This window comes from Protopterus annectens, chromosome 8.part1 (assembly GCF_019279795.1).
Source record: "Protopterus annectens isolate FY-2018-M chromosome 8.part1, PAN1.0, whole genome shotgun sequence".
Taxonomy (NCBI): domain Eukaryota; kingdom Metazoa; phylum Chordata; order Ceratodontiformes; family Protopteridae; genus Protopterus; species Protopterus annectens.
This window is the reverse complement of record NC_056742.1, coordinates 450,580,761-450,604,652: the sequence shown is the minus strand read 5'-3', so window position 1 is coordinate 450,604,652 and position 23,892 is coordinate 450,580,761. Positions and strand designations below refer to the sequence as shown.

General features: G+C 36.9%; 1 protein-coding gene across 1 annotated transcript in view; it reads left to right on the top strand.

Moving 5' to 3' along the window:
* MMP2 (matrix metallopeptidase 2) overlaps nt 1-23,892 on the top strand; it is a 511,193-nt gene that overhangs the window by 373,695 nt on the left and 113,606 nt on the right. Inside the window, exon 10 of the mRNA XM_044082007.1 lies at nt 18,189-18,325. Within this exon, the coding sequence (XP_043937942.1) occupies nt 18,189-18,325 (137 nt within the window). The remainder of the gene's footprint in view (nt 1-18,188; nt 18,326-23,892) is intronic.

The window sequence follows — 23,892 nt, the reverse complement described above, 5'->3', positions numbered from 1 at the left end:
CATGTGAAGTGAAATTAAAGCTCAATCCTCTGAAGTGCAAATTCAGATGACCAGAAGTTACATATGTAGGTCATTTATTTACCAACACTGACTTGCGGACAGACTCATCCAAGCAAGCAGCCATTCTTGACATGCAGCACCAGATAATGTTCAATCTCTACAATGTTTTCTTGGTATGGTTAACTATTTAAGCAAGTTTATAACAGACGTCAATGAGTTGACAGTGCCTTTGAGAGAGCTGATGTGAAAAAATGTTGCATGCTCATGGTTGGAACAGCACCAGAGAGCATTTGAAGACCTTAAGCAGAAAATTACCACCCCGCCTTCATTAAGATACTACGATGTCAATAAACCAGTAACTCTTTCCTGTGATGTTTCAAAATTTGGTATTGGTACAGTTATTCTTCAAGAAAGCAGACCAGTAGCCTTTGCATCTCAAACTCTTACCCAAACTGAAATGCAATATGTTCAAATTGAGAAAGAACTTTTGGCAATAGTATTTGCATGTTCAAAGTGTCATGATTATATTTATGGTCAAGCTTTTCAGATTGAAACTGGTCACTAACCTCTAGTCAGTATTGTAAAGAAGCCTGTGCATTCAGCTCCAATGAGATTACAAAGAATGATGCTCAAATTGCAAAAGTACAACTTCAAAATGGTCTATACAAAAGGCAAACTTCTTCATCTGGCTGATACCTTATCCAGATTGCCCAGAAATACAATGGAACAGCTTAATGCAGAGAATTATGACTTTGATGTCATGGAAGTGAGTAATTTTTCTACCATGAGACATGATGAGCTGAGAGATCATACAAAGACTGATCCAATTTTGCAAAAGCTCAACCACTACATTAATATTGGATGGCCTTCAAGGCAATCTAGTGTACCACCTGAAGTGCAAACTTATTTTCCTTACAGAGATGAAATGTTGATGGAAGATGGCATTATTTTCAAAGGTTCTAAAATAGTTGTTCCTGCTTCCTTACAATGTGAATGCATCCAGATTTTGCATCGTGGTCAGCCAGGTTCTGAATCTACCAAAAGAAGGGTGAGATGACTAGTATTTTGGCCTTCTCTAGTAAAAGACATTGATAAAGTACTTAGTTTTTGTTCAGTATGCAATAGTACTAAACCGCATTTGCGAAAAGAACCACTTCAGCTAAGTCAAGTTCCTGAACTACCTCGGTCAACAGTAACCACTGATATATTCGAGTGGGACAATCAGCATTACTTAGTGTTGGTAGACTCTTATTCAAACTGGTTTGAGATCGATTTACTACCTAACTTAACATCCACTGCTGTTATCACCAAGTTTAAATGTCATTTCTCAATCCATGATAGTCCACCCAAAGTTATTTCTGAGAATGGTACCCAATTTACCAGTCAGTTGTTTCAGAAATTAGCAAAAGAATGGGACTTTGTACATGTTACTAGTAGTCCAGAATATCCACAGTCAAATGGGCTAGCTGAATTTACAGTACAGAGTGCAAAGCAATTACTGGAGAAGTCAAAGTGTGATAATACTGATGTCTTTTTGAATTTACTCAATCTCAGAAACATACCCCATGACGATATACTTGGCTTGCCTGCTCAGAGACTTCTATTTAGCAAACCAGAACAACATTGCCTATCAGTTCAAGTTTGTTGACGCCTAAAGCAAAGAACAGCAGAACAATCAGAGACCAACAATTCAGCAAGCTTTCTATCCAGAAGTCCAGTAATGATGAATCGAGCAGGTTTCTTCATCCGTTGAAAGAAGGAGCGACAGTGAGGATACAAACGGTGAAAGATTTCGACTGGATTGGTCAAGTAACAGGTATATGTGCCGAGCTGAGATCCTACTTTGTAGAATCTGAGGGTGTGAAGTACAGGAGCTCTCTGGATTACCTGTTTTCCTTTTTAAAGCATAGGATTTTTCGAAATTCATAGGTTCATTTGTCAAACTTATGACTTAGTTACCTTCAAGAAGATGGACTGTTCTAACCTAATGCTCTGATCCAGCTAACTATAAATACATACATACATATGCATATGTGTGTATGTGTTTGTGTGTGTGTGTGTGTGTGTGTGTGTGTGTGTGTGTGTGTGTGTGTGTGTGTGTGTGTGTGTATTTATATATATTAAATTGGCCATAGGTATGACTGTGCATGTGAGTGTGGTGTGGAAGAACTACCGCAGCAGGATTAGCCATCCAGCGGTGTAAACTTTGGCTCTAGATGATTGTCACTTTTGAACTGACCCCCCCAAACTCATGTGCATAAATGGGATAAAGGGGTTGTGGATGGATGGATGTATAGATAGGTGAACTATGACTGGAAAAAAAGAGTAAATGCAAAAAAACAGTGAAACATTGCTGATAGCAAATAACAAAACACTGAATACTTCTCTTCCAGAAAAAAAACACTGCATCAGTAAGTCCCCCAACTCAAAATAAAGAAAAGGAACTGTTTTAGAAACATTATGTGTAGGGCTTTGCATTACTGTGGTTACAGTGTCTCATTTTTTTTTCTTATTTTTGGGAGATTTTTAGGAAGACCTTTGTTTAGATTTGGCCCTCAGTTTCAGGCTGAGGGGCCAACTATCTGAGTGGAGACTGCCCAGGGTGCCAGATGACATAAATATATATATATATATATATATATATATATATATATATATATATATATATATATATATATACACATACCATTATCAGACCCAGGGAAATACAAACTCATAAGTTTGACTAGTCTTATATGCAAGGCCATGGAAAGAATTATCATGGAACTGATAAAAAAAGGCATAGGAAATCTTCAGACACTATCCCCATCCCAGTTTGGTTTCATCAAGGGCAGGCCATGACTACTAAACTTGATGGACTTCTTTGAGATGGTTACGAGAGTCAGGGACGAAGGCAGAATGATACATACTGCCCACCTTGACCTGACAAAGGCATTTGACACAATACCTCATTCTGGTATTATAGAAAACCCCACAAATTTATGCATAAATCCCTTTGTCACTAGATGGATAACCAAATTGCTCACGGACATGACCCATGCAGTTAGGGTGAGGAAATCCACTTCCACTAAGAAGCCTATTGTTAGTGGTGCCCCACATGTTTCAGTTCTGTGGCCTTTACTGTTTGAAATATTCTTCTCTGGAGTCAAGGCAAATGTAGAAGGCATTTGGCTGGCCAGATTTGCTGATGAGTGCAAACTGTGTACAAGCACTGAATCCCCCAAATATATCCTCCAGGAAAGTCTGACACAGACAAATAATTGGTGCCAGAACTATAGCCAAAAACTCAATGCAAAAAATATATAGTTATACACTTCTGGAAGATGACACCCCTGCAAATTAAAACACTGATAACACTCCCCTAAGAGTAGACTCAGTGGTAAGATGCTTGGAAACTCAGGTTGACAGTAACCTGAACTTTGATTACCATGTGGCCATGGTAGTGAGAAAATTCTTTCTACATGATGCACCTTAAGTAAGGGCATGGCATCCAGATCTAAAGAGATCATAGTCCCACTGTACTCAGCCTTCATTGGACCAATAATACAGTGTAGTTCACCCTTCAGCATGTACCTGACCAGAACAGATAGAGTGGCCACTGAGGTTCCTCATTAAAAGAATACAGGTTGTAAATAACATGTCCTATGCAGACTGCCTCAAAGCCCTGTCCCTGTACTTTGTCTCCTACAGACAACTGAGGGGCGATCTATGCCTAACCTAAAAGGTACTCCCTGATACAGCCCTGATAGATCTGCTACACAGTCACAAAATAACAGCAGTATAACTACCCAGTCTAAGGATATAAACATAGTTTTTTGACATTAATAAAACATGTTGAAGGGACAGTTATGTGTCTCAGAGATTACCCCCTTCTCTGGAACAGACTTCCCATTCATGTTCATAGGTTCATAGGTAGGTACTAGGCTACTGGCCCTAGGGCCTATAGAAGCCTAGCCAAAAGGTACCCTGGCTTTCGCCACCAAAGAAAATTATTTTCCTGTGCCACTGTCGAGCAGAGCCACAGAAGTGATCCCCAGGGTGAATTTCCTATCTCCCATCCAATCATCAAGATTTTTCTTAAAGAGTGCTAATGAGGAGCTTTGTTTGATATAGATAGGTAGCTTGTTCCAGAGTATGGGAAGTCTCTGGGACAGGAATCTATCCCACCAGCATGTCCTGTTTATTGTGGTGACAAGGTTTAGGTCCCTAGAGCATGTAGCTCATAGGGATTGGGATTTCTTTAACTGGAGCATGTCTAAAAGCTCTGGGTTTGACATAGTTTGTGTGTTAAGTAGAGATCGCCTCTGAGTAGGTGACATGCAATGGAGTAAAGCTGCAGTTTTTTTGAAACGGTCTGTATGGGGCATCTGTTTGAGGTCGGTAATCCTCTTTGTGAGGTATTTCTGTGGCATTTCCAGTTGGTATAGATGTCTTGTGAGGTACATACCAAAAGGGGCATTGTAATCTATAATGGGTCTAATGAGTGATGAGTAGAGGGGAACAATGACCTCTTTTTTCCTGGATGAGAAACCTTTTGTGATGAGGTGTGCCACGTAGAAGGATTTCCTGACTACTGTGGCAATGTGATTATCAAAGGAGAGACTACTGTCCACCTGTGTCCCAAGGTCTCTTATCACACTTTCAGTGTAAGTAGACTACCACCTATGTGGTAGTTCATGGGTACAGAGTTTTTACCAAAGGGGATGACAATGCACTTTTTGGCATTGAGCTTGAGGCCATGGCTTTGACACCAGGCATCTGTCTCAGTGAGGCCCTTTTGTAGGATGTCCACATATTTTGGAGTTTTGATTATGGCTCCTGGATTGCAGTCATCTGCGAACTTCGTTAGCCAAAGACCTTCTGTGTTAGCCTGTACTTCAGAGAAGTAGATACCAAACAGGAGAGGACCCAGGACTGAACCCTGTGGTACTCCAATTGTCACTGGTCTGAAGTTGGATTTGGAGTCTGCTACTTTCACAGTGTGGGTTCTGTCAGTGAGCCAGTTGGCAACCCATCTTGTGACATAGGGATATATACCTAGTTTAGTGAGTTTATCTATAATTCCAGAGTGGGGGATGGTGTCGAAAGCCTTGGCGAAATCTAGATAGGCTGTGTGAACCACCTCACCCTCATCTACAGCTTTGGTGACTGCTTCAAAGAAGTCTGTCGGGTTTAGGAGACATGATCTGCCTTTTACAAACCCGAACTGGGTGGGGTCCTGAGTTTGGAGATTACCAGTGTCATTGTTTATAAGTTCCATGATGATACATTCCATAGCCTTGCAGACCAGGCTTGTTAGGCTAATGGGGCGGTAGTTTCCGGGGTCTGTGGTGGCTCCCCCTTTGTGGAATGGGATAACCATCACTGTGCGCCATTCAGTGGGCTCATAGCCTGAGGTGAGGCTATGATTGACATGGTACTTAGGTGGGGTGCCAGTTCATTCTGTAGTTCAGTAGAACATAGCCTGGGATGTTGTCAGGTCCCATGGATGATGTGTTCTTGGCTTTGGATAGTATATTTTTTACCTGTGCAGCTGTGATTACAGGCACTTTGCATTCTTCTGGTATAGAAATGGGCCCTTTAGGGGATGACAGGGGGGTAAAGTTAGCACTGAACCTATCTGCCAGGATGTTGGCAATATCAGTTGGTTCTGTATATTTAGTGCCATTGTGCTGTAACTCAGAGAAGATCTAAGTGTTGCCACTGAGATTCTTGACATAGCTATATAATGCTTTGTGGTTGTCTTTAGAGTCAGTGGCAATTTTGTTTTCCTAACTATTTTTGGAGGATTTTATGAGGGATCTCAGCTTCTTACTGAGGCTGACCAGGGAGTTTTTCCAATCATGGATTTTACTCTTTTTTGCAACAGTTTCTTTCTTCTGTTGTAGAGTTTGTTTATGGCAGGGGACCACCAGATTGGCTTCCTTTTTTTGGAGGATAGCATCTTGGTTCTGTTAGGGATTGCATGATCCATGCACTCATGTACGTGCTTATAAAGTGCATTTGTGTAGGATTCAGCAGTCATACCTCTATTGTCCGTCAGCATGGGTGTCGTGAAGTTTGCCATTTCTGTCTTAAGAAGCATGAAGTTGGCTTTGGAGAAATTTTTTACTGTGGTTTCCCTAATGGGGGATGGGGGAGGGATGTGGATGTCTAGGGTGATTAGCTTGTGGTCGGATCTGACCAACAAGGAATTGACCTCTGGTGTGGAGCAACGGTTGCCCATGTTGTAAAACAGAGCTCTTCCGTAAACCTACTCAAATACAACTTGGACCAGTGGATGGGAAATTGCAAATTCACCCCTGGCTTGTTACTTGTGTCGATTATGGACATGGAGAGTTTGTAGATGACCTAATGCACAGGTATATACCAAAGCCATTCTAGCCCATGGGCATTGATAACTGGGAAAACTGGGACAGGATTGGCTAGACTTAGAAAGGTTCTAGGGCCATTAGCCAAGTATTCTCCTATGATCCTATGACTAGGTAGGGTAGAAAAGGTGCAGGTTCATAAATAATTATATATATATATATATATATATATATATATATATATATATATATATATATTGCTGTCATAAAGATTATATTAGAACTTTAGAAGTGGGTATGAGCAGTATCATAAAACTGTAAATGGTGAGGAGATGCTAGAAAAACTATTCAGGTATTGGTGAAGACTGTTGTGATGTCACTCAGTTTTTGTCACTTGTTTGTGTGTTGTTAAATTTGTATTGTCAACCATCTGAATAACAGATTTTATATATATATATATATATATGTATAGATATATATTTATGTATTTATATACATATTCATATGACATACATATACATATGCATACATATATATATCTGTGTGTGTGTGTGTGTGTGTGTGTGTGTGTGTGTGTGTGTGTGTGTGTGTGTGTGTGTGTGTGTGTGTGTGTGTGTGTGTGTGTGTGTGTGTGTGTGTGTGTGTGTGCACATGCACACTAGAATGTGACCACAAAATACATAAAAATGAGAGCTATCATGGCAGTCACATTACCTAGAATTGGGCAGATAAAGACCAGCTGAGCACCTTGAAATGATGCCGCTCGGACAGCACTAACGAACTCTAAGGCTGAGAATTAGAGATCTGAAACTACATGGAATAATCTTCGGTGGTATAATGTGGACTTCTCCTTGACCAAAAGAATAAGACACATATAATGAGATCTAATGTGATTTTGTAGCAAGAACACAAGCCTTGGACATCTACAAACCATTTGCATATCAGAAAAATACAGCAGTCCCACATTTTAGGTAGGCCAGCAGATCCTGAAGCTTGAATCAGCAAAAAGTTAAACTTATCAGCTAGGCAGAAACTTAACCAACAAAGATGGATCAGCATTGAACTAAGACAGTACATTACCAGAGTAATATTATCCTCATGCCTATTTTTTCTAGATTTTTTACAGATGCATTTCCATATGAAAGGGGCTCTTTCTGACTCTGTCCACAGGCAAATGTGGATGTGCCATAATCTATTTAATATTGTTAAGGAAAGGCCTGTCAGAATTAGTGCGTAATTCTATCAAAGGAGAATAATAACCCTCCTTTTAGATAAATATTCCCCACAGACTTAACTGCATTTTTTTTATGCTAGCTTTTTACTGGGCAGGTTTAAGGATTTACTCTCCACCAACAAATTGGTAGACACAACTAAATACAAAAATAAAAAACGTTCTCTCCTGTACATGGTTACAGAGGACACCGAGGAGAAAATAAACCTACGGCTGTAACAAATTTCAGAAATAACTTAATGACAATCCAATACTAAGCACTTTCACCCATGCATACACTAGGGCTTCATCAGAGTGCACAGACATAAGTGGATATGTGCACATGTGCAAATGTGTATGTTTGCACGTTTATGTGTGTGCATGTGCATGTATGTGTATGTGTATTTATTTATGTATGTATATGTATGTGTGTTTGGACTGATACAAAATTACAGCAGTGGAAGTACCTGTCTCTAGACAGAATTCATACTTCTTGTCCTTGTCATAGTCATCAGTTGTAGCACGCCAGCGATATCGATCAGTTCTTCCTTCTGTTGTACAGCTATCTTAGGATGTGCCTTGAAACTTGAAAGGGAGTTTGCATGGCTGTCCTTCACCATTTCCACCCAATGTGAAGAGTACTGCAATGTGAACAAACACGAGGCAAAAAATTAGTTATACATAGCTCATTGACATTGAGCAGATGGGTAATGAATCTCTGTGTTGCAATTACATACCATTGCAATGCACAGCTCACTGACATAAAGGAGACAGGTAATGAATCTCTGAGTTACACTTACATATCATTGCAATGCATAGCTCACTGACATAAAGCAGATGGGCAATGAATCTCTGACATAAAGCAGATGGGCAATGAATCTGAGTTACAATTACATACCATTGCAATGCATAGCTCACTGACATAAAGGAGATGGGTAATGAATCTCTGTGTTACAATTACATACCATTGCAATGAATAGCTCACTGACAAAAAGGAGACGGGTAATGAATCTCTGAGTTACAATTACATACCACTGCAATGCTAGCTCACTGACATAAAGGAGACAGAAATGAATCTCTGAGTTACAATTACATACCACTCAAATGCATAGTTCACTGACGTAAAGGAGACAGAAACGAATCTCTGAGTTACACTTACATATGATTACAATGCATAATTCACTGACATAAAGGAGATGGGTAATGAATCTCTGAGTTACAATTGCACACCATTGCAATTTTCAAATACTCATTGTATTCCATAATTCTTTCAACCGATGTATTTTGTTATGATTTATATAATGACTTACATGACCTATAAAGTAACCTAAGTCTTACATTGCACTGGACTTCAAAGATTGCAATTCAAAGAACATTACTCATCTAATCTAGCACTGATTGCAATAAAAACAAAACAGTTTTAAATTAATAATAATAATAATAATAATAAATACATGTACTGGGGGCTGTACTACCCTTATCCTACGATTCACACCACCCAAACTCAGGCCTTCTGATATACTAACAATGTCCTGACAGCATACTTTACTACAACTTGATCATTTGCTCAGCACAACACATGCAAGTCAAGGAGACTCTGATGAGGCCCTAGTGTATGTACGGGTTAAAGAGCTTAGTATTGGATTGTCATTAAATTATTTCTGAAGTTTGTTACAGCCTTGGATTTATTTTCTCCTCAGTGTCTGCTGTCACTATGAACTGGAGTGAACTTTTTTTATTTTTGTATTTAGGTTTAAGGATTTGCTGGAACTGCAGTGGATTCTTGCACAGATAAGTGTGTTTTGTATCAGTCTGCAGGGAAAACAGGAGTTTGAAACATCAAGCCATTCAGGAAGCCATTAATGATGCCACTCATGTTTGGTATCTACTTCTCAGATGTTAAGGCTAATGTCAATGGCCTCTGGCTCGCAAATTTTGCAAATGTCTGTAAACTGGAAACTCATAAATTTCCCACACTGATACTAACATCCTACAAGAGGGTGTAACAGAAATAAATGGCTGGTGCCAAAGCCAAGGATTAAAACTCAGTACAAAGATATGCATTATAGTTAAGTTTAGAAAATCATCCACCCAAGCTGATTACTCCAGTAATAAAACACCCCTAAAAGATGAACCAGTAGTATCTGGAAAATATATATTTACAGTAATCTGGTCTTTGATCAACATGTAGCCAAGACAGTAAGAAAGTCATTCTGTCACCAAGCTTATAGGTAAGGATATGGCATCCAGGTCCAAGGAAGTCATAGTGCCACTGTACTTGGCCCTTATCAGACCTATCACTGAATACAATGACCCTTTGGCATGTATCTAACCAGACACTTAAAACAGTTGGAATGACCACAAAAGTTTCTTCCAGGAAGAATCCAGGGCATGAGCACCCTGTCCTACACTGACTGTCTAAAGGCTCTGTCTCTGTATTCAGTATCCTACAGGCTGCTGATATGATATCTATGGCTGGTATATAAGGCATCCTCAGATCCATCTATGATGGATTTCTTCTGCATCCACAAAAACAGCTCTAGAAATATTAGGTCCAAGAACCTGAACTTTGCTACAACATGAATAGAATATGCTGGAGGGACTGATATGTGTCTCAAAGGATCCCTGCATTATGGAATAAGTTCCTCATCCATGTGAAGCAGAGTCCATCCCTGACCTATTCAAGGAAAACCATGATCATTTGATGGGAAATCACAAATTTCGCCACTGGTCTGGCCTTCATGTTTCTGATAGGCAGAGGTCAACAGTAAGTAAATTAATCCCCAACTAATATACCCCCATAAACCTTAGCTACCTCCTTACAAACATAGCCCACCAGAAAGACATCCAAGGAACTCTGGGACAAAACTGGGTTTGGTTGCATGACAAGGCTTGTAAAGACCCTGGGAGTTGCTAGCCAAGTATAACTCTGTGAGCCTATTAGTCTAAGAAAGGTTTTCACTGTACCTTGACAAAGGTGCACACATAATACTGAAACAGGAAAAAAGATCCCATCGTTGTGGTTTTCACTAATATCTTTGCATTTGCTAGATACAGAATATAAACATGTTACCTCAGTCATGGACAACAAAATGGACTCCCAATTTAGAACATTAATTTAAGAACCTCAATGTCGCTTAGCCGAGGCAAGAAAACTCACAATATGATATCAAACCCTTAATCTTCACATAGAAATAGTAAAAATAAAATAGTAAAAATAAAATAGTGAAAATAAAATAGTAAAAATAAAATAGTAAAAATAAAATAGTAAAAATAAAATACTAAAAAAGTCTTAGCGGCATCCATCCTTGATGTTGAGGAAAGCGTTTAATGTAATGAGCTTCTTATTTTTTTTTCAAGAATTACTGAAACTGAATTTATTTTTTAGTTTGGTAAAGTACTTTCCATTATTTGCACATCCTATAAACTCCACGAGAAGACAAGTGCCAGGCTAAAATCAGGACAAATATAGGTGGAGGCCTCTTTCCTTCTTGGTTTATTTTATTTATATTTGTTTTCCAGGGTAGAGCAGTGATCCCATGGACCTTTTTCACAGTCAGCCCAGAAACAGTATCTGGTTAAGTGACTTGCTCAGAGTCAAACAGTTAAGGAATGGATATTGAGGGAATCCAACCTTGCACCATTGAACCACAGAAAATGAGTCGTTTACAGCTTCTTAGTCCTCTAAGCCAACTGCCAGACTTAATTAAGATTAATTAAGGTTTAATTTTATAGTTTTACTGTGAAAAGTATATGTGTCCTTACAAGATCCTAAAAGGCCTCCCCTTGTATCATCACTTCTTTTTGAGCTGTACCTAAAACCATAGTCCTAAGCATTGACAGTGTGGAGTCAGCACATAACTTCTACAGGAGACAATCAAGGCTTGATTTTATTTATTTATTTATTTATTGCAGTTGGTTTACCAGGATAGTCCATTGGGCCATAATGAACCCGTTTTCAATGGAGTCCTGGGGAGAAAAGCTCCAAAAAAAAGTATACATTCAAAGTTACACAATAGGTACAGCAGGTAGATAATTCTACATAGGCAAAAATAAAAATAAAAACAATTTCAAATAGTACAGCAAGTATACAGTTAATACATTGAGAAGAAAACATATTAACTATTAGCACAACAAAAAAATATCCATTTATACAGATTATTCAGGAAACATAGTTAGTAAAAAGGTAAGAGGAGGTACAATGACATAGCGTAGTGGGGGATGAAAAACATAAGGACTTGTCTAATAAATTCTATGAAATTTTCTGGGTATAATAAAGATGTAAGCAGAGCCAGGGAGGCAATTAATTTATTTATATCTCTAAGAAATCTAGAACATTTACAACAACTATTTAGTCTTTTATTTGTCTTTGGTCATTTGTCATGATATAAGGGCGGCAAACAGGAAAAAAGCATGCAATTCATAGGTGGTACCTGCCACCTCAGGTGATCTGTTTAAGGCAGTGAATAAGAAACAATATGCAGGAGGTATTGAGTAACAGGAAGGATGTCCAAAGTTGTTCATAGTGTATGTGAAATAAAACGGATGGGGATAATACCATTACAGGATGTGTATTTGTGGTCTAAATAGGCTAAAAAAGGGTGTAGACGATAAATATGTTAATAAGAAGGGTGTAGACGATAAATATGTTAATAAGAATAGAGTGTTTTTTGGGACTGGTTAGTGGTGAATTAAAAAGAAAACAAGAGGCTGAGGGTCTGGATCATCATAAAGTTTTAAGAATGACTGCCAGGAGATATTTGAAGGGGCATAGCAAAAGTGGGATTGTGAAGCTTTGGAGGGATTAGTAGAGTCTGGAGAGAAATGGTTTGAGGTGGTACTACATGCATGTAGAAAAAGGAGATATTAAAATGTAGAAAAAAAACAAGCATGAAAAAAGATTGAAAGTAAATAACCATGTTAAATAATTTAATAAAAAAGGATTTAAAAAACACATGTATCTCCTAACTAATCTTCCTTCCCACATTTCAGCAAGCATACCCTTCAGACTACCAAAAATTAAAGGTTTGCATCTGCTCCACAGTGTAGAATGCTTTTAAATAAAACTTCCAATAGCAGTATAGAACAATATAAAAAATTATGAAAACCTTGACTACAAAGCTATTAGCATTCCCTATGCAAATGATGAAAGCATTGTTTTTTTATAGCATATTGACCGTTGACATCTCAGTTGTTTTAGACTGCTGATGGCCAAACTGACAGAGGTACTGCTGATGCCACTCTGCTTGACAATGGGATTATCCACATCAGTTAAACTAGTGTTAGAGTGTTCTCCAGTAACAACAGAGATGTCAGTCTTACAGCTGACATCAGTCACCCAAGAATTTTCCAGCAGGTGTCAGTCATATCACCACCAACCGTTCAGTTTGTAGAAAGGAAAATACAAGTCTACATTAAGAGAAAAGCACTTTTTGGCAGCCATACTAAAATAAAGCCACTTATAAAACACCCCCCCTCCTCCCGTGGATGGAATAATTATTAGTTACCGGTCAGGATATCTTCTTCCCCCAGCCTCAATCTAAACCAACCAGATACTGCCTGGACCAGGCCTAGCAAACTGTGGCCAAAGAGGAGCAAATGTCCTTCTTTGAGGACAAAGTGGGGATTTTTATATGGTCTACAATTTGGTGACATTAGGGCATCCAATAACATAACCACATCTGTTCTGTGAACATTCCTGCCCATGATGCATTAATATCTGCCCTCCCTACAGTACACACAGACACACACACAGACACACACACAGACACACACACACACACACACACACACACACACACACACACACACACACACACACACACACACACACACACACACACACACACACACACACACACACACACACACACACACACACACACACACACACACACAAACACATGCGCACACGTGTGCATGCTGTAATTACACTGCCTGAATCTGCTGCATTTACATATGCTGAGCTGAAGGAAGTGGAATTTATGCCAACTAGATAGTTGGCATTAATACCAACACTTGTGTGCCCAGCACTGGTCTGCTAAGCACCTGTATGATTGCTGGCAATATAAGTGGCAGGTAACTGATGTCAGCTGTTAGACTGACATCTTTGTTGTTACAGAAGGAGATTCTGACATTGGTATAACAAATTTGGGGTATGTCACGGTTAAGCAGAGTGGCATCAGCAGTACCTCTGTCAGTTTGGGCAACAGTAGTCTAAAACAACTGAGCTGTCAATGGTCAGTATGCCGTAAAAAATATACTTTTGGACTCATACCACATCCTGGCCAAAAAGAAAAGCATGTGACCAAGGAAGGGTAGTGATGTGCATATCCTTGCAGCCCCAAAACTTTGAGGTGTGCAAGAGACAGTTGAAGTTTTATTTTCAAGTCACTTGAGTTTTACAGACATGGATGCATGAAAAAGTGGATTCTGCCTTGATGGTTGTGCGCTTGCCCAGTGACCATGTGGAGGTTTCAGCTATTCCTGTCTTGTTCACAGAGCTCTTTGATTTGGTCATTACCTTACCCTAATTGTTGTGCTCAAAGGTTTTTTCTATCCAAAACAATTTTAAGCTGATTATGGTGGAGGGCATTTAGCATCAGCAGCTGACTGGAGTAAAGCCAACTTGTTCTTAATCAAAATAATGAACAAACTCTGAGGATTTAACTGCTGAAGCACTGCAGCAAAACTGCAATCTTCTTGAGGAAAACAATCGTGAATGCTGTTTTGAGAATAATATAATGAGAAGCATTTTACAGAGAGACTTTAGCACAGAAAAGTCGTTTAACATCAGTAGACTTCAACAGACACAGGTATTTCAAAGTTAAAAACAACCTTTGTACAATAAGCTGTGTTTGTGAGAAACCATAAGAGGACAGAATTGTGTTTTCATTTAGAAGGAGTCAATGACATGGGAAAAATGGTTTGTGTGTGGTTTGATTGTGACTTTAAGGGTCTAGGAGGTATTACATGACTTGATAGATATGGGGAGTAAAGAATTAGGGATAGATGAGTGTGCAAACTGAATATCTAAACACAGATGGTATAAGCACAAAGCATCTAACCCACCAGAATTAAAAAAAAACAGCAAAAAAGAAAAATATTTAAAGGGGGAAATCCTCCCAAACATCCCCATGTGAGGGCGTCCCCCAGTGTACCCCTCTGATTTATATATAACTCCATGGTCACATTACAGTAGAAGAAAGTAAATGCACCACCTGCTCTCACAGTCTAACACACTGTGATAAAGCAAACAACAGTATTACTTATACATCCTTAAGAATACTAATACCAGTGAAGAAAAGTCATAAACTTCCCTTAATGTCAGAGTAATAACTGGTAAAATGTACTGAAAAATATCATTAGATCACTCTTTTCAACTACTTGTGATTAGATAAAGTGATAGACCATATACAACTGTATGTCTGAGTGTGTGTGTGTGTGTGTGTGTGTGTGTGTGTGTGTGTGTGTGTGTGTGTGTGTGATATATATATATATATATATATATATATATATATATATATATATATATATATATATATATATATATATATATACACACATCATAAATCTCCATGTGCCAATAGCTACGCCAACTTGGTTATGGTGGCTTGAGAAGAAAAAGTTATGAATAAATTAGATTTATATCAGAAATGTGTTATTTTACTGTCGCTTTGTGGATGACCTCTTTCGGTACTGGAGAGGTACTACTACTGACTTACAAAAACTTGTTTTTAAGCTGAACTCAAGTACTACTTTTCTTAAGTTTTCTTATAAATTCTCTAACTCATTTATTGATTTTTTGGATGTTAGAGTGAGCGTGAATGAAGGTAATACCTATCAAACTCAGTTATACAGGAAAGATTGCTATAGACCTACATATGTACACCGTAGTACAAGCATGCATCCACGGCATATATTCAAAAAATACGTTAAAAGGTCAAGGTCTGCGAATAAGCCATTTACACAGCAGAAATAAAGACTTTGAGAAGGGATTCACACAAATTAAGGCTGATTTTATGTCTAGGGGTTACAATAAGAAAGAGATTGATAATGCTCATCAAGTACTGAGACAATGCAGGACAACAAATGGAAAACCCTCCTTTTTGCACCTGAAACATGTAAGAACATGCTTGATATTAATGGTGGTAATGAATGTGGCAATAAAAGTAAAAGTACTATCTTTTTCAGTTTTACCTACTCCAGTGATGATAGGATGATTAGAGACATTATTTACAAACACTGGCCAGTATTATGTATAGATCAGGATGTACACACTTGTAAGCGACAGACCAACCTTTGGTTTTAGAAATAAAAAATCGTTACGCCAAAAGTTATCTTATCCTAAAACAAGTAGTCAATTAATTGAAACAAGATCCAGTTATGGGACGAGAAAATGTAATATGTGTTCCTACTGTACATGTATTAATGAGTCTGTGTTTTTTATACATCCCAGCAGTGGTAAGAAGCTTTCTCATTTGCCTTCAGCTAATTGTAACACAAAGGATTTAGTTTATTTAGCATTAGGGAATGGGTGCTGTTCGTTTTATGTGGGTAAGACGAATAGATGCTTACGAGAGCGCATTCATGACCATCTTTATTGTGCACACAGGGGTATGAGTTATAGTGCAATAGCAAAACATGTGATTAACTTTGGCACTGAACACACCTTTACATTTTTGGTATTAGAATTAATTCATGAGAATACTAGGAAGGGTGACCTTATAAATAATACATATCAAGCAGAATTAAGATGGATTTTTTTTACTAAGGGCACACTGTAATCTTGGCTGAATGAAAGTGTATCCATACAACCTGCTTTGAGGGCTACACCCTGAGAAAGAAAGGAACGATATTTGTTTTTATATATTCTCTGATTATATTAGTGAACTGATTACTTATTTATGGTATCTTTTTATTTTCTAAGTATTTTATGTTTGTGTTTGATACACTGCCTATATTTTTAAGGTTCACTCAACTTGTTACCATGGTATTTAATGTTTTAGAATGCACTTTGCAATGATTGGTTGCTGAGAATTATTTTGTGCTTTATAACAATGAGTGCTGTAGTGTCTTTTAGATCTGATGAAGCTTATTGCGAAAGCGCGTATCTGTATTTTATTCTGCCATTAAAACAGTGTTTTTATCCACCCGCTGTGGGCTACTTGGAATTGATATTGTTGTTGGTGTATCTTTAATTGCATTCCACTGGTTTACTTTCTTCAGGCAATGTTTTTTGTTTTCCTGCTGGTATATACATATATATATATATATATATATATATATATATATATATATATATATATATATATATATATATATATAAGATAATAGTATACAGTAGGAAATATGCAGTAACAAAAGAAGCAAAAGTTGTAAAGTTTTACAGAAAACACACATACACACAAACACACACACACACACACACACACACACACATACTTGTAGGAAATAGAAAATATGGCATACATGATAAAAAGTTAAAATGCAATTTAGATCTGGTTAATCAGAGGTCTGGTTTTTAGGAGAAATTGCTCTTCACTTTGCTCATTACTGCTTAAATTATTGATGTGAGCATTTATAAACAGACTGTAGTAAAACATTGTTACCAAGTTTTCTGTAAAATTTGACAATGTTTGTTGCTTTCATTTCTGCTTACTTCTCACTATTATAGGTTCATAGGTTAGTACTAAGCTAATTGCCCTTGCGAGCCATTTTAAGCCTAGCTAATTATCCCTTGTGAGACTCAAACCCTGCACCTTGCGTTCGTAAGGAAAACACCTTAACCATTAGGCCACCCTCCCAACCCTATATTAACAAACCTCTCAAATGTCCCTGATTTTCAGGAACATCACTGATTTTGACTCAAATTTTAGGTCTGCCCCTCTTAATCTTTCTTAAAATGGGTGGCTTTTGGAGAAAAGCTGGTGCATTGCACTTAATCAATAATTATAGTAACTATAGAGTGATAGCCTCCTTTTAATTCAGAAAATGTATACTAATTAACATTCTCTCATTCTGTCAGTGCCTGAAGTTATTAGTAATAATATTTAAAAGGTGTCCTGATTGTCCCTGATTATTTCTGGATTTGTCCATGATTCTGTTGAGATTTGTTCTGATTGGTTGAGAGCTATGCATATTAATGGGATAATTACAGAAAGTTTAGGAGAAGTATTTTTTAGCAATTGGTTGTGGATGTGATGTATAAAATAAACACAGCATTAGCAATGTAAGCACAGCACTGCATAATTATTATACATAATTCTAACTGTTTAAAGCAGAAACAAGGAAAACTGAAAACAATGCTGCTGAGTGCTTATTGACTGTTGTGCTTTTATACTACCGACAGTGATGCTGAGTTAACACTTCCAGTGTAGAATGTATAAAAGCACATTAAAAGAAGTTTTGCAAAATCAAACATTCATGCTAACATGAAACATTCTAGTAAATTGTCAGGTGACTTATTTTTTGGATATATAGTTTTATGTTGCCCAAAAGGTGTTTAAGGCTGTATTACGTTAAAATAAAGTGTAGAGCTTTCCAGAGAATAAAGGCAGGCATTTATAGGCAAATGTTCCTTGCATGTGTCTTGCTCTTGAAAATGAAAAACAGATGTTTCCATGAATCCTGTTTTGTAAATGTCTGCAATTTTCTGTTTTTCTCAGACTCCTATGGAAGACCACAAATCCCAGGAAAAAGCCCACAGGCCCTTCCCTTGTAACTTCTTTTCGGTCTGGACTGCCAGAAAAAATTGATGCTGCATATGAGTTACTTCAGGAAGACAAATCAGTTTTTTTTGCAGGTAACTATATTTTGTAACCAGTAGGAGCAAAGTATTAAAATTAAATGTGCATTAAGTACATCAATAAAATTAAATGAAATCGTTAAAGTCTCTCAGGATGTATAGAATCCTACTTTTTCAGGAAGTCGTGCCTTCACCTTTATGTGTGTGTGTGTGTGTGTGTGTGTGTGTGTGTGTGTGTGTGTGTGTGTGTGTGTGTGTGTGTCCAATAATGCATCTATATGCAATAATACTTGCAGCTTTAGTGTGGATACTCATGATCCTTTTTCAGAAGTTCTAATATTGGTCATATCCCATACTCAAGCATTAAATACATCAGCTATAGAATAAAGAAAAGAGTCCTATAGTTAGAGGTTGAGGTGGAATTCACTGTTTTATTCATAAAGAATTCCTATTTTCTGAGTAGATCAGTTTGTGTTTGCTTTAGATGGTCAGTCATGGTTACACTTTGCTTAAGAATGAATGAGAGATTTCCACAGCTGCCCTACTTACATGCATAGTGATGACCTGCCTACATATCATTTATTCTCATCTGGTCTATAATTGTGACTTTTTTGCATCTATATTGTTACTGCACTTATGGTTCTTTCTGAGTCTAATTTAGTACTTTTACTTTATAATTTACACAGTAATATATATAACTGCACAAACCAGATCTGGCTGAAACTCTCCTCAACCTTGAGTGGAAGCTTGGGTCAGATTAGCAGCAGGATGAATTACAACAAATGAAGTGATCAGAGATTTTGGTGTTCAACATTGCTTACAGTGTCTCCAATCTTTTTTTTTTTATGTCAGTGGTCCATTCTGTCACCACTTTTTTCTCACTGGCAAGTTTTACAATTGGGCATTTTACTTGCTTTACCACTTAATTACACATCCCCCCCAACGCACATACACATTTCTTTAGCTGGATAGAAATATGCTATGTTGCTTGGAGGGTTAGACACAAGTACATTTGCAGCAGCTTTCTTATGACCTTGTTTCAACAGTATATGCAATGTTGTTAGTCTTAGTATTGCTAACACTTGTAATATGTATACAGTTATGAACACAAATATTCGAGATTACTAGATGAAGAGGGAAGAGACATGATATGCATCCCTCAGCTGTTTTACTTATCTGAATTCTCTAAGAATTCACGTGGCACAAAGAATTTTCACTTGCAATGCTCTCTTAAAGCTCTTCTTACAGTTACTGCCATATAACTACACGTATAAACTATATTCTGGTGCATTAAAATAAAAGAAAAGATGTTACCAGATAATTAACTTTTTAATTTTAAATACATTGTAAAAATACACTATGGCTGTAGTAGCATATTATAAAACAAGATACAAAATCAGGATATACGTATAAAGTTAAAATTCATATACTAAACTGAATAAAACTGAGGATGTTGACATGCACAGTCGATCTGCACTGCAATCTGTTATTACAGTGTACCAGTTTCTTCTGTACCCAGTCGAATAAAAAAATATTGTCTAGATGTAAGTAGATCCATTGTCACAGAATTATCTGAAAAAAAAGTTTTCCTGTGGAACAATACTAGGAAAAGGATTATTGTGAACAGCTTTCTGAAATTCAGTCTCATGCTGAATCTCTGCAACATGTGAATAAAAATCATTCTCTCGCTCTCTCTGTGAGAGGGTGATAGTGCAGAGTTAGGCTATTCTATTGAATTAGCACTTCAGAAGTAGTTTTTTTTTTACTGAACTTATTGCATCCATTCTGTAGCTTGATTAAATGCTTTGTTGTTGCCTTTCTAGATCTTACATTAATTTAACATTTGTTAACCAAGAAAGTCCGACTTGGAGTAAAGACAATTTTCAGTGGAGGCCCAGGGAGAATCACTCCAAATGCATGTCCTTGTAACATGGGAGGAAACCCACATGAATACAGGGAGGACATGCAGACTCTGCACAGAAAGCACCACAGCCTAGAATCAAACTGGAGAACCTCTTGCTGTGAGGTGACAACATTACTGCTGCACCACTGTGCCATACATGTTGGAAACCTGAACATAGTTAACATCTCAGTTGTTCTGTTTGGCACTGCATTGTAGCTGGTGAATGATTTGGATGCATCAGTTCCAAAATCCTTATATTTAATCATCCTTATCTGTATTTCCATTTTCTGCAATGTCTGCATTGCCTGTCTTTAAATTAACGTATGGAATTCTTCTAGCTTTCATTAATTAACAGATCAAGTAGTCATCAGTTTAACTTTATGTCATCTACCCTTTATCAACTGTGGTGGAGGAAGTCCCACAGACTGAAGAAATATATTTCTACATCCCTAAATAAAAATAGCAATCTGAATTCTCTGAAGTTTCATAATTTCTTGTAAGCTTTTTTTAACTGTTTTGATAATTCTTTCTACTTGTCTCTACTCTGTTCATATCTAAGAATAGAGATGTTCCCTTTGTTAGCTAAATTGTGAAATTCTGACTAAGGAGCTCTTTCAGTTATCAAAGGTCACTTTATGAGGAGTACCACACCTAACAAATACTCATTTCAGGATTATATTAACAGTTACTGGGAGTTTGACATAGTCATACAACTTCTGGTTGTTTTGAATCTTATACAACACTCAGACGACAAACGAATAGCTTTATAGTGTTACAAACTTGTCTCCAACGTTCATATGAGGATGTTCCAGTATTTTATGTAATATTAATCAGTTCCACACTCTTATCCTGATTATGAAAATTACTGCAAATTTCACATATTTAAGCAAAAAAAAAATCACTATTTACCTGAGATTCATTGATCTCAAAGTTCACAAAACAAAGTACATCTTGATACAAAATACATTGCTACAATGTTAAGTAAGCAGTAATAAAACCAAATAAAGTACATTGAGTTAAAAGCCTAATGAAAAAGAAAAAAATGAACAATTTAGTGTCAAAAAACCTGTTCTACCTTCCTGCAGCAATACGGAAACAAACAGTTGCTGGCTAGTATCCATTAGATTACAGATTGTCAAACATCACAGAACATCAGAGTAGGAGTTCTAATAAACATCTTTTTAACACATCAAAGTTTCTGCCTTATTCCTATGGTCATGCCCATACAAAATAATGTAATAACAACCTTCCAAGTGGCATTTATTTCTCTGACAAGTTTGGAATATACTTGGAAAGACATTGCACTACACTATGAATCATACAGCAGATAACATATCATGAGTTTTTAAGTATTCATTATGGCACTAAATTATCATAACCACAAAGTATTTAGGTGTAGTTGCAACTATTTAATCTGTTTCTATTCAATTTAAAGCTTTTCTGCCCAAGCCTGTAACTACCTTGATCTAGCAAATATCTTGCTTATGCATGCTAGCTTCCGTTACCAGAAAATAAATCAGTTATGCTACCCACATCTTCTAAATTGTAAATCTTACCTACTGTTTCTGAAGCACTTCTGTGGCTGATGATATTCTAAAATGCATTCTCAGAAATCTGCATCTGCCCACTGCTATGTTGAATGTGCAAAACTTTAATATAGCTTCATCTACCTTAAATTTACAAAAATCTTCAATAAGAATTTAGCACAGAAAAGAATGCATAGCTCCAATAATTTCAGCAATATTCTGGTATATGGTGTTCCCCTTTAATCATTTTCTTGAAGACTAGAGAATCTATGCATATTCTAAACTTGTCTTGCTTCATTGCCATCACCATGCTTTTGACCTATTTAGTCATTTCAAGTTACTTAACAATTCTATTCTTACTTTCAAGGGTTTCATCTCCTGGTCAGTTCTGCATTTAAGTTCTACTGGAAATGATTTTGGTGAATGAATAAATGGGACTGCCTTAGGGGAAATCTTAATCTGATATACTCTTGGCAGACATACTAACTAATTAAATCAAAACACTTCTGCAAAAATATATGCAATTTACTGTGCTCTGTTTCCCAATTCTCAGTGAAGTACTTTACTGTATTTATGTTATTCCAATTGCTAACAGTGGCATACATTTTAGCATTTCTAAAAAAAAATCTAAATGCTTTCTGGGGGGGAAATATATGTTGTTAGCAGTTCTGCATACATCTGTGTTGACTTTCCAGCTACATCTCATAACCACTTTCTGAGCAATTTTAAAAGCATTACAATTTTAGGTGTATATCTTTGTGCTGCTTACTGCAAAAGTTGTGAACAGTTCTGCATAGGTACTGTATGAATCCTCTAATCATACCAAGCTTATTGCAGGCATTATGACAAAGTATATTTGACTGATTTCTCTAATTTTCCAAGGATACTACCTGGAACATTGGCTTACATTTTCTATTCTTATACTAACAATTAAAATAAATAAGATCTAATGGCTTTAATCTGTGCCTTCATCATATCAAAAGAGTGCACTGAGGTTTATACAGATTATATATATTAGGCAGATTCAGTTATTTTTACAGTTGCTTCTTATAGAACATTGCATTCAGTGTCTGTATCTAGCCTAAATATAATGCTTCTGCTTTCAATTATAAGTTTATCAGATCCAAAGTCATTTACAGCAACACTTTTGTGAATCAAATCTGAATTGCATTCAAAGTATACATTTCAACTGTGCACACAAACATTTCTGTTTTTCCTCTTCTATTGCCTTCAATAACATGTAAATATTGTGCACAGGCTTAAATGAACTTTTATATATTTTGACAAAATATTTGTCACCCTCCCACACACACACACACACACACACACACACACACACACACACACACACACACACACCATCTACAGATTTACTTAAAGGTCCTATAATGTGCCTTCTCATGTCTATAGTCCCACTGCTTACAGTGGCTGTGGAGTCTAACTGCTTATGCATTACCTGTGTCATCTGAGAAACCATTAGATCAAAAGCAGTTGCAGTTTGTTTCTTATATTTATTTAGATATTTATTTCACCATCATGTTGACTGAGATATTTTGTTTTACACAATATCAACTCCTCAAGCAAACCTTTAAAGTGAATACATGTACTTCTACTTGCACTATATGTACCTAGTGCTTTGCTCAGCGTTGGGTCTAATTCTCTATTTGATGATTCTTGTAGCTATGCATAGTTTTACCTTTTATCAATCCATCTTGCTACTCTTTTAAACTCATCTTTCTCTCAATAATTATGCTTAGTGATATAAACATTAATTTATCTATTGATTTCTAGTGAAAAATAAATACTTTACAGATATAATTTTTTTTCCTGTGGCTCATGATATGCCTAAAATCCATCTTTCAGTAATGCTTTATGACTTTTTCATCCTCTTTGAACCTTGAAGTTTTAGATACCTTTACTTGTTGGTATCCTTTATGACTAAAACATACTTAATACCATTACATCTTTGAAATATGCAATAAAAAGGAACATTGCGCTCTGGACATGACTTAAAAAAATAAAAACATCATGGTTATTCAGAAGTCATGCGGCTGAAGCACTTGATATCCTTAAGGAGTCATTTGCATATATCAGTTTAGCCTCCATTACAGAGTGTTTAAGGTATCACACAGTGAAAACTCTTGCTTGCCTGGGTTTTTCTTACAGTTTTTATTGAATTTCATTGAGCGTAAATG